This window comes from Vulpes lagopus, chromosome 3 (genome assembly GCF_018345385.1).
Source record: "Vulpes lagopus strain Blue_001 chromosome 3, ASM1834538v1, whole genome shotgun sequence".
Taxonomy (NCBI): domain Eukaryota; kingdom Metazoa; phylum Chordata; class Mammalia; order Carnivora; family Canidae; genus Vulpes; species Vulpes lagopus.
The window spans coordinates 109,991,464-110,004,304 of NC_054826.1; the positions used below are offsets into that span (position 1 = coordinate 109,991,464).

Below are 12,841 nucleotides of genomic sequence, written 5' to 3' on the forward strand. Positions count from 1 at the left end.
CCTGAATTATTACTAAGTCCTTTGAACTTCTCTGCCAGACACAGACTGAATATGATGGGAACATTCTGGAAGAGGTTTACCTTGGTTCAAAAGGCTTAGAACAGTTGTTGGAAACATTCATAATTAAAACGTGAGGGGAAAAACCGAGCACAGGGACCAAGGAGGTAACATAACAGGTGGAACAGGTCAGGTACAAAACAGGGAGCAGTGGGGACACAAATGGAGGACGCACAGCCCTCCTCCATGAGGCAACCATGCTGGAGTCAGGGTCTCATGCTGCCAGATTGGATTTTCCCAAGGAAATCTGGAAATGGAGACTTTCAGGAAAAAAAAATCTATTTTTGAAACGTTCGCAACTCATTGAAAAAAATGTTTTAAAGATTTAGGATCGGGGACCTATGGATATCTAAGAAGAGCCAGTCAAACAACCGTTTTAAACTCCTTCACAGTAAATGTGATGCAGTGGAAATGTACCAGCAAGAGTATATGCTGTCTGACATGATGTGTGCATACACGTAGGCACACACACACACACACACACACACACACATATATACACAACACACCAACTTTAAGAGGAAAAGCGGGACAAAAAGCAAAGATAGTCATATAGTCCATACTCTATCACTTAGGTTAAGGGTACTTGCCGATTTGAAGTGTGTCGTCTGCATGTAATTCTATAATGGGTTGTGATAAGAAAGGCTTGACTCTGGGAAGATGGGAAAGAGAGAGAAATGAGGAAAAATGCAAACAGTTTCAGCAAAAATGCAAAAATCCACTAAAGAAATGGCAAGTACATCCTGCTCCTGTTCAAAGCAGCGCTCCACAGGGACTTCTGGTTCATGATATTCGGTCCTCGGCACTCGCAGTAAAACTTTGTGGATCGGCTCTCAGGCTAGGTCACTAAGCACTACACTCAGAATCTGATGTCAACTCACAATCTGATCATGAAATACTGAAGACTCAGAAATCACTGAAGACAAGTCAGCAAGAATTTTCCCAATGTTTAGTGTTTCCCAAGCTATCTCTAGTTTCCTGCCTCTTCTCAAACAAAAAAATTTTTTTTCTATTTTTTTTATGGAGTTCCATTTGCCAACATATAGCATATCACCCAGGGCTCATCCCGTCAAGTGCCCACCTCAGTGCCTGTGTTACCCAGTCACCGCATCCCCCTGCCCACCTCCCCTTCCACCACCCCTTGTTCGTTTTCCAGAGTTGGGAGGCTCTCATGATCCATCACCCTCACTGATATTTCCCACTCATTTCCTCTCCTTTCCCCTTTATTCCCTTTCACTATTTTTTATATCCCCCGAATGAATGAGACCAGGTAATGTTTGTCCTTCTCCGATTGACTTACTTCACACAGCATAATACCGTCCAGTTCCATCCACGTTGAAGCAAATGGTGGGTATTTGTCGTTTCTAATGTTTGAGTAATATTCCATTATATACACAGACCACATCTCCTTTATCCATTCATCTTTCGATGGACACCGAGGCTCCTTCCAGTTTGGCTATTGTGGACATTGCTGCTAGAAACATCAAGGTGCAGGTGTTCCGGCATTTCACTGTGTCTGTATCTTTGGGGTAAATCCCCAGCAGTGCAATTGCTGGGTCATAGGGCAGCTCTATTTTTAACTCTTTGAGGAACCTCCACACAGTTTTCCAGAGTGGCTGCACCAGTTCACATTCCCACCAATAGTGCAACAGGATTCCCCTTTCTCCACAGCCTCTCCAACATTTGTTGTTTCCTGTCTTGTTAATTTTCCCCATTCTCACTGGTGTGAGGTGGTATTTCCTTGTGGTTTTGATTTGTATTTCCCTGATGGCCAGTGATACGGAGCATTTTCTCATTAGCTTGTTGGCCATGTCTGTCTTCCTCGGTGAAATTTCTGTTCGTGTCTTTTGCCCATTTCATGATTGGATTGTTTCTTTGGTGTTGAGTTTAATAAGTTCTTTATAGATTTTGGATACTAGCCCTTTATCTGATAGGTCATTTGCAAATATCTTCTCCCATTCTGTAGGTTGTCTTTTAGTTTTGTTGACTGTTTCTTTGGCTGTGCAGAAGCTTTTTTATCTTGATTAAGTCCCAATAATTCATTTTTGCTTTTGTTTCTCTTGCCTTCATAGATGTATCTTGCAAGAAGTCACTGTGGCCAAGTTCAAAAAGGGTGTTGCCTGTGTTTTCCTCTAGGATTTTGATGGAATCTTGTCTCACATTTAGATCTTTCATCCATTTTGAGTTTATCTTTGTGTCTGGTGTAAGAGAATGGTCTAGTTTCGTTCTTCTGCATGTGGCTGTCCAATTTTCCCAGCACCATTTACTGAAGAGACTGTCCTTTTTCCAGTGGATAGTCTTTCCCGCTTTGAATATTAGTTGACCATAGAGTTGAGGGCCCATTTCTGGATTCTCCATTCTGTTCCATTGATCTATGTGCCTGTTTTTGTGCCAGTACCACACTGTCTTGATGACCACAGCTTTGTAGTACAACCTGTAATCTGGCATTGTGATGCCCCTGGCTCTGGTTTTCTTTTTCAATATTCCCCTGGCTATTTGGGGTCTTTTCTGATTCCACACAAATCTTAAGATTGTTTGTTCCAACTCTCTGAAGAAAGTCCATGGTACTTTGATAGGGATTGCATTGAATGTGTAAAATTGCCCTGGGTAGCATTGACATTTTCACAATATTAATTCTTCCAATCCATGAGCATGGAATGTTTTCCCATCTCTTTGTGTCTTCCTCAGTTTCTTTCAGAAGTGTTCTGTAGTTTTTAGGGTATAGACCCTTTACCTCTTTGGTTAGGTTTATTCCTAGGTATCTTATGCTTTTGGGTGCAATTGTAAATGGGATTGACTCCTTAATATCTCTCTCTTCAGTTTCATTGTTGGTGTATAGAAATGCCACTGATTTCTGGGCATTGATTTTGTATCTTGCCACACTGCCAAACTGGGGTATGATTTCTAACAATCTTGGGGTGGAGTCTTTTTTTTTTTTTTTTTTAAGATTTATTTATTTATTTATGAGAGAGAGAGAGAGAGAGAGGCAGAGACACAGGCAGAGGGAGAAGCAGGCTCCATGCTGGGAGCCCGATGCGGGACTCGATCCCGAGACTCCAGGATCGCGCCCTGCGCTAAAGGCAGGTGCCAAACTGCTGAGCGACCCAGGTATCCCCTCTTTTGGGTTTTCTATGTACTGTATCATGTCATCTGCAAAGAGGGAGAGTTTGACTTCTTCTCTGCCAATGTGAATGCCTTTTATTTATTTTTGTTGCCTCTTTGCTGAGGCAAGGACTTCTAGTACGATGTTGAATAGCAGTGGTGAGAGTGGACATCCCTGTCATGTTCCTGATCTTGGAGGAACGGCTCCCAGTGTTTCCCCATTGAGAATGATATTTGCTGTGGGCTTTTCATAGACAGCTTTTAAGATGCTGAGGAATGTTCCTTCTATACCTATACTCTGAAGAGTTTTGATCAGGAAAGATGCAGTTATTTTGTCAAATGCTTTCTCTGCATCTATTGAGAGGATCATATGGTTCTTGTTTTTTCTTTTATTGATATGATCTATCACATTGAATGCTTTATGAGTGTTGAACCAGCCTTGTATCCTGGGGATAAATCCCACTTGGTCATGGTGAATAATCTTCTTAATGTACTATTGAATCCTATTAGCTAGTATCTTGTTGAGAATTTTTGCATCTGTGTTCATCAGGGATATTGGTCTATAATTCTCCTTTTTGGTGGGGTTTTTTGTCTGGTTAGTGAGCGACTAACTTCAGCGTTCCATTCATTCACTCAAACAATATTTACTATGCATGTGCTCTAGGTTGGGCACTTTTCTATGCCTTGGAGATAAAGAACTAGACAAAATATACATTAAAAACCCAGATGAGGGTAGCCCGGGTAGCTCAGCGGTTTAGCCGGCCTTCAGCCCAGGGTGTGATCCTGGAGACCCGAGATCGAGTCCCACATCAGGTTCCCTGCATGGGGCCTGCTTCTCCCTCTGCCTGTGTTTCTGCCTCTCTCTTGTTCTGTGTCTCTCATGAATAAATAAATAAAAATATTAAAAAAAAAAAACAAAAAAACCCAGATGATGAAACTACTATAGGTCATTTCTTTCAAACGTTCAAGGAATGACGTTAATGGACAGAACAGCCACAAGGCAGGGTATATTTCATTGTGAAGACTGCTCGACAGGCTAGAATGACGATCCCAAGGTTAGCAAGAAAGTGGGGGGGGGATGAGGTCAAGGGAAGAGTCCCCTAAAATGAGGTCTCTGGAATTCAGACTGGCCCCTACTGAACGCTGCCTCTGAATCCACCCGGCTCTATCCTCTGGTCCAAGCCACACTTACTTGATGCTATGCAGCTTTCTCGTGACTATCATTGGAAAGTCGACTTCAAAATATTTACTTGGGAGCAGATCTTCATCCTGAGGAAAGATACACAGTAAGTTTTCTAAGTATGTATTCACTCATACAACTTACTGATCATCTTCATGTATGAGTACTAGGCCTGAAACAGCAATGGGGCATTTTAAGGTTTTAAGTCAGGAACAATACGGTCAGAAATGTATTTTTCACGTGATTTTGGAAAGCAGGGTTGATGATAAAGGCAAGTCCCTCTGGAGCGGGAGAATGGGGTTCAGATCCTAGCTCCAACATGTGTCTGCTGTGAAGTCTTAGAAGTCACTAAACTCCCTGGGCCAAGCTTTCTCGTGTATACAGTAGACGAAATGACAGCACCTCACGGGGGTGTGAGGATTAATGAGGAAATAAATACACGAGTAACACTCACAATGGCTTGCCTCAGTAAGTGACATTGCTGGACTTTTACTACTCACTGACACGAATACACACATATAGGGCATGACCGGGATGCACATTTATTTTTACTGAGGGCTGCAATAAAATAAGTGCCACACACACAGACACGCAGACACATACACAGAAACACACATATTCAGAGACACACAAACACACACACAGTGAGACAAACACACATACACACAGACACACAAAGACCCGCACACAGACACAAGAAACACACACATAGACACAGACACATAGACACAGAGAGAGACACAATTACACTCATATGCAGACATATACAAACACACACACACACACACACACACACGGCCCTGCTCCCGCTTCTGCATACCCAGCCTGGTCAGCCCCTGGCCATCTGAGCACATACTCTCCATCTGTCGTGTCCAATCACTCACTCAGCCCTGATGACTATTCTTGAACGCATTCTCTCCTCAGCTCACCAACTGCACAGACCGCCCTTTCTGGCCTCTTTTAATGACACACTGAGTACTGCCTGCAGCAGCTCCTCACACTCCTTAGGCCTGGCAAGAAACAAGGCTCCCTACAACCCGGTGACTTGTTCGGCATCCCCCCATGTTTCCTTTCAACACCCTCATGTCCACCTGTACTTATATTTCAGGCATACAGAACCACTGATTTAAAAGGGGAAAAAAAGAGACAAAGAGAAAGACAGTTGCTGGTGTCCAGAATGCGGTGGGGGCTTCACAGGTGCTGGCTGGCTAAAGGAAAAGCAGGGGTCAGGAGGACACAACCGTTTCTGACTTGAGCAACTACACAGGAAGAGCCTCACATACATAGATAGTATCAAGTGATGGGAAGCAGGGATAGGGCAGTGGGGGGTTGGGGGAACACCCACCCCCGGCCCAGCATGATGGGGGCAGAAGGCAAGAGCAAGCATTTCCTTGTGGGAGAGGACCCAAGGGCAAGTGTCAGAACTGTGAGATCCAATTAGCCCCCACCCAGATGGAAAATCTCAGGGGATCTAGTGTGGGGGAAAGGAAGGGAGGGAGAGAGGGGGACAGGATAACAGAGAAAAAGACCATTTCCTGACACATCACAGGAGATAAGCTCACCCACCTCAACCATTCATGCTCAGAATCCCCACACATGCTGGCCTGTCTGCAGAGCACAAGGACAGACAAGCTATCTGAAGGGATCTGGAGGAAATGCTGAGGACATAGGAGGACATAACTTTTGCTAAGAAACTCGACAGCACCCTTCAAGAACTGTACTCACACGATATGAAAGGTTAAGGACAATCTAAAATCCCCAAAGACATGGGGATCCCTGGGTGGCGCAGCGGTTTGGCGCCTGCCTTTGGCCCAGGGCGCGATCCTGGAGACCCGGGATCGAATCCCACATCAGGCTCCCGGCGCATGGAGCCTGCTTCTCCCTCCGCCTGTGTCTCTGCCTCTCTCTTTCTCTCTGTATGACTATCATAAATAAATAAAATTAAAAAAAAATTAAAAAAAAAATAAATAAATAAAATCCCCAAAGACAATGAGAACAATTAAAAGCAAATCCGGGACAGCATATAATCCTACATCTCCTATAGGACTTTTTTTTTTTTTTAAGATATTATTTATTTATTCATGAGAGATACAGAGAGAGGCAGAGACATAGGCAGAGGGAGATGCAGGCTCCTTGCAGGGAACCTGATGTGGGCTTGATCCCAGGACCCCGAGATCATGACCTGAGCCAAAGGCAGATGCTCAACCACTGAGCTACCCAGGTGTCCCTCCTATAGGACTTCTTACTTTATTATACAGAGCTTTCCCCCTTGGGCCACCTGGGTATCTCAGTCAACTGAGAGGCTGACTCTTGATTCTGGTTCAGATCATGATCTCAGGGTCCTGGCATCAAGTCTCAAGATGGGCTCCAAGCTCAGGGAGGAGTCTGCTTCAAGATTCTATTTCCCCCTCTGCCCCTCCCCCTGGCTCACTCTTTCTAAAATAACTTTTAAAATCTTAAAAAAACAAAACAGAACAAAACAAAACACAAAGAGCTTTCCCATGCATCAGCCACTTGGCCCTCATTAGAATTCTGAGTAAGGGGTCACTGTGGAGGGAAAGCTTCCAGAAGGCACACCTGGAGCTTCTAAGGAACAGATACCTTCTCTCTCGGCCTTGGCAAAGAAGCAAAATGGCTGTGGCATGTGACACTTCGGCTTTTATTCGGTGATTCCCTAAAGCCACTTGCCAGGAACTCACGTGTCATACGAGGAAGGCAAGACATATAAGACGGGGCCTCATACTGGAGGGCAGCCAGGGGCAGCTGTGAGAAAGGGCATCACTCAGACTGAAAAGCTGGCCATGGCACGGGCTGCCCGACTTGAGACCCATCCCCGCCTACTTGATCCTTTGGTTGTGTGGAAACAGAATTCAGGAGACACCAAGAAGCCGAGGTCTCTCAAAGGTGTTCAGTCCGCCTTTATTCTGTTCGTGGCCGTGCACGCTTTCCAGGGTCCTAATAGGGTCCACTGCCTTAAGGTGGGAGACGTCAACTACCCCAACAGTTTAGGGCCACCGAGATCTTATAGGACGAGCTCCCACGACTGTGGCAGCAAAAAGCCTGTGACTGCCAGCTAAGCCTCTGCTGGTGCTGCCAGGGGACCATCCGAGATGGAAGGTGCATGAGACAACAAGACTGGAAGATACGATTTTCCCCACTCTGTTACAGAAGCACATGTATCTCAACACAGGGCTCAGCAAGCTTGCTGTGAAGGGCCAGAAAGTATTTCAGCCTTTGCGAGCCAGATGGTTTCTTCTTTTTTTTTTAATATTTTTAATTTATTTATTAGAGATACAGAGAAAGAGAGAGACAGAGAGAAGCAGGCTCCATGATGGCAGCCCAACGTGGGACTCGACACCGGGTCTCCAGGATCACACCCTGGGCTGAAGGCGGTGCTAAACCGCTAAGCCACCCAGGCTGCCTCAAGATGGCTTCTGCTTTAACTACTTAACTCAGCTGCTGTGGTGGTAAAGCAGAAGTAGGGAAGATGTAGGTCAATGGCAGCGGCCGTATTCCAATAAAACTTTACTTACAAAAAGAGGTTGTAAGCTAAATTTGGCCCACTGGGCTTGGGTTCCAAAGAGCAAACAGGACTTTTTTCCCCAGAGAAACCTAGATTTTGGCCACCTAGGTAGCTCAGTGGTTGAGCATCAGGCTTTGGCTCAGGGCATGATCCTGGGGTCCTGGGATTCAGTCCTGCATGAGGCTCTTGCAGGGACCAGCAAGGTCCCTCTCTCTGTGTCTCTCCCTCTCTCTGTGTCTCTCATGAACAAATAAATACAATCTTAAAAAACAAAAAAACAAACTTTGATTTGTTAAAAACTCTTTGGACCAATATAATTATCAAACAAAACAAAACCTCCAGAAAATCTTTGAGACCCTGTGTAATTCACCTCCCTCACTCCTGACAGAGAACCTTTTTCTTGAAAGGGGTACGTAGTCTCAGCATACCTTGCTCAGAAATAAAACTCTCAGATTTATTAATTATTAATGTACCTACATGACAGAGGGGGAGATACCAAATCATGAGGTCAGGTCGAAAGGGTGTCAGGCAAGAAGGAGGCGTATCTCCAGTGGCTTCTGTGACCACGGTCCACATTCTGCCAGCCACTGTGCTTTGTCCCGGTTCCTTCCCCCACAGCATGGTCTCTGAGGTACAGAGGCACCACTGCCCCACGTACGGCAAAGACCCCCCTGAACAACCACAGGGCTCCATGCAGAGAACAGGAGCGGAGCCTGGACGTGGCGGAGCTGTAGTGCAGTTTGTTCCAGGCATCAACGCCACTGGCCGCCCAATCTGGGGAAGACACAGGCTCCTGCAGCACCCCCTTTCCCGATCCCTAACCCTCCCACCCCAGAGCTCTCACGTTAATTCATGAGGTCCCATACCTGCCAGCACTTCATAAACGTTAGCTATCTTATCCTGAATGAATAGTGCAGAGGCAAACAATGACTACTCCGGCGGTGCTGAGGCTGCTGGGTTCTCGCCTGAGTAGCAGAAAGGTCGTATGCACTGACAACCAAAGACTTCCTTATCAGGTGAACTGATTAGGGACAAAATGCCTATGCGGGTGCTGTTAGGCCCACACACTGATTTTTCTTGGTGTACGTCTGCAAGAAACCTGGGGAAACGCACGTACCCATCACTGCCACATGACAGACCTGATAGAAGAACTGAGAAAAATCCGTACGAACCTACAGAAAGGCAGGTGCAATCGGTGAAGGTGTCGGAGGGAAAAGGTGGGCAGCTACGATTCTAGCCGGGAATCAAAGACCGGTGCTCGGTCCTGGTTCCGCCACTAACGGGACCGTCCCCTTTCCTGTGAGTGAGTGTAATGATACCTGTTCTTGATCCCTAACACAGCAGGTGGGGGATCACATCAGGGAATAGCTACAAAAGGGCTTTCTGTCATAGTACCTTCACCCAGCCTCGCTCATCTCCAAACTGTACCGAACACACTGTCTTGATGACAATAAAATCTCAGTTACTGTCAAGATGGCCAATGCATGGGCTGTCAGTCTCAGCAATTCCACTGGCAGGGTTCTTCCACACGTGCACACGAAATGTATAGGAGGAGTGTGCACAGGAGCCCTGTTTCTAACACCAAAGAATGACCAGCAAGGCGCACATCCTCCACTATGGCCCTAGAGACATCACGTAGGCGGCTGATGGTGGCAGCAGCTGCAAGCAGCTGGCGATGGGGCGAGAGACAGGCAGCCGGTCACTGGATTCCCTCTGAATATATTTTTAACATTCTTGAGACACGCAGGCACCTTCACAAAACAAAACAATTCGGCAAATAAGAAGGGGGGTTTTAATTTACCTTTAATCTCCAGAAGGTGCTATCCACGCCAGCCCCAAGATTAGGAATCTGACAGTGACATTCTGTCTTCCGTAGAAATGCCTTGATAAGCTGACTGACGCCATGGACTCGAGCAAAATAACCTGAAAGAGAGACAGACACAAGCTATGGCTCACGGAGGTCAGATATAATCCCTGCAAAGCCCACCCCAGGAGAACAGCAAAACAGGACACTTCTGTTCTTCTGCAGGGTCAGCGCTTTCTCTGTGAAATTCACAAGAGTTAACAGTGACTTTCAAATTCTATCCCCTTTTAAAGCTGTTTGAACCAAAGCAAGTACAATCTATTTAACAGTGGAATTACCTATCTGAAAAATAAACTGTCCCATGATTTCACTTAGGAAAGACAAGTGTTTTGCAACAAAATATCAGATCGAATTGTTCCTCTTCAAAACTTGCTTTCTCCTGGCTAGGTGAAAGCTAATTAGGCCTGTGTTAAAAGTTAAAATAGAAGATCATGACAAAAATAGTTTTTCGGGGACAGGAACGGGGCAGATAAATATAAAAGCAAAAAGGAAAAAAAAAAAAGCAGTTTTTCTTATTGTGTTCCCTTCATCTCCATGCCGAGTGGGTAAGAGCTTCTATGTTTCTAAAATGGCCTAGTGATTGGGGGAGAGAAAGGCACCAGGCAAATGTTGCTGAAAAAATTGAATTGTTCAGCTCTGGGGTGGGGAGCTGGAGCACAGGAGATGGGAAATCAAAGAGGGAGGAAAGGAATACAATCTGCATTCTAAAGCCCCGCTGCTGAAAGGATGACTATCTTAAGAACCACATCGCAGTGGCATTTAGAGACTTACGGCAATCAGACATAGGGATTCTAGGTCTACTGATGCTCCTAATAAATAATTTGAGTTTGTATTTTGTGCGTCCAGTAAATCATTTTCCTTGTGTGTTAAAGAATTATCATCCACGACAGACTGGATGCTGGGGAAAAACTTTTACAGGTGCTCACCACAGACTATCTGGGAAGGACTCTCCTAGGAAGCTCCAGTCTGAAGATGCCAGCCCAGGGAGAGGAGGAAGGAAGGACACACGGCTGTCATGCTTCCTGGGGCACCCAGCTCCTGGAGCCCCACAGAGGGTCCCTGGCTCTGCAGCATCTGTTAGGAAAGCTGCCTCAAGAGCAGGGCACGGAGGCCTGAGGCCTCTTAGCCAGGCCTTGCCCCATCTTCCTGATGACTGGGTTCACCCTCGCCTCAAAGTAACTACCCTGTCCCTATTCCCAGGTACCACCACTTTAAAACTTTTAAACATGTAAAAATGATCTTTAAATTCACCACAAAATAGGAGGAATATAAAATAAAATTATTGTAAAGATAACATTTTTCACAAATCAGATGAACAAAGATGAGAAGTTTCATGATACACTATGTTGGTGAGCATGTTGGGAAAGAAGCACTTCCAGAAACCACTGGAGAGAGTGAACACTGGAACTCTCTTTTTAAGAGGGAATCCCTGGGGGTGCTTGGGTGGCTCTGTCGGCTCAGTGTCTGCCTTCAGCTCAGGACATGATCTCCAGATCCTGGGATCGAGCCTGCATCGGGCTATCTGCACAGCGGGGAGTCTGCTTCTCACTCTCCCTCAGTCCCCCAACCAATCTCCGTGCTCTCACTCTCAATGTCAAATAAATTAAAAAAAAAATACGAAAAAATCATATAAAAAAAAATAGAACGAATCTCCAAAACTTCAGGCCTCTGTGCTAATGAGAGGACGTTCGAGAAGAAGGGGACGGGGGTAACACTTGCCTCTGTTAATTTCGGGAGCCTTCTCTCCTTAGACAGTCTTACAAAATGCTGGATGTGAGGGTCATGCCAGTAGCCAATGCTTACTGCAAACCTGGAAGGGACGAAAGGAGGCAGGTGAGTAGAGGTCAGCAGGTTCAGGCCCATTCTCGGGAACCAGGTCAAGCAGGAAAATCACCTACGTCAAAAGGCCAACACGTGCACATGTGGCGCTCCATTACACATGTCAACAGGCGCAGCCATCCGTCTTGCTGCTCACACACACAGCCCCTCACCCTCCCCACAGCGGCCATTTCTTCCCTCTCTTTCTTCATACGGCCAACTCCTTTCCCAGGACCCTAGAGAGCACATAACCTCACCTCATACCTCACCCAGGAGACCTGCCACCACTCATTCACTCCGCAGCAAACTCACGGGTGAGAGCCACTGAGACAACTCTGCTCAACCAGAAGTTCTGTGTCCATAGGAAAGGAGACCGGAACCGTTGCGTAAGACTCACCACTACCTAAGGATTTCCCCCGACTCTGTAGTAGATACCGCTCATTCCACGTCCCTCGAGGAGGTCACGGTGGAAAATCCAGGAACAGACAGACACTACAGCTACAACCGAGAAAGTGTCAGAGTGGCCTACACTGCAACCTGGAAAAGGCTACGGGAGCCTAAACGCTTCCCAGCCGACACCCCAAGGAATCAAAGTTTTAGTGTTCTGAGCCAGGGAGCTGAAGCCTGGTTTACCACTGAAGGTCTTCTGGCAACCAGGAGTGGAGCCAGCCTTAGGACAATCAGAAGTAATGGCAGGAGCCTGGATCCCTAAGGCCATGCCAAGCCACTATGCGCCTGGAGTCTACTCTACCCCTCAGTGGGTATCTGTGAATCAAAACATGTCTTTAGCTTTTTTTTATTTTAATTTTTTAGTTATGATAGTCACACAGAGAGAGGCAGAGACATAGGCAGAGGGAGAAGCAGGCTCCATGCACCGGGAGCCCGACGTGGGATTCGATCCTGGGTCTCCAGGATCCCGCCCTGGGCCAAAGGCAGGTGCTAAACCGCTGCACCACCCGGGGATCCCCTGTCTTTAGCTTTTAAAAGGAGCCTGGGTGGCTCCGTCGGTTGGAGTGACCACTCTTGGTTTCCCCTCAGGTCATCAACTTGGGGTCCTGGGATCGAGCCTCACGTCAGGTTCCACACATAGCAGGGAGTCTGCGCCAAGATTCTCTCCCTCCCTCTTCCACTCCCCTGCTCATTTCCTCTCTTTGAGACAAAGAGGTAAATCTTTTTTTAAAAAAAATAATAATTAGGGATGCCTGGGTGGCTCAGCGGTATAGTGCCTGCCTTTGGCCCAGGGCGTCTCCCAGAGTCCTGCATCGGGCTGCCTGCATGGAGGCTACTTCTCCCTCTG

The 12,841-nt window shown here is 46.4% G+C and overlaps 1 protein-coding gene across 1 annotated transcript in view; it reads right to left on the reverse strand.

Annotated features, from left to right (window-relative positions):
* Positions 1-12,841, reverse strand: part of LCMT1 (leucine carboxyl methyltransferase 1) — a 43,371-nt gene that overhangs the window by 21,901 nt on the left and 8,629 nt on the right. The window contains 5 exon segments of the mRNA XM_041747205.1: positions 648-709; positions 4,352-4,428; positions 9,664-9,785; positions 11,446-11,469; positions 11,472-11,536. Coding sequence (XP_041603139.1) covers positions 648-709; positions 4,352-4,428; positions 9,664-9,785; positions 11,446-11,469; positions 11,472-11,536 — 350 coding nt within the window.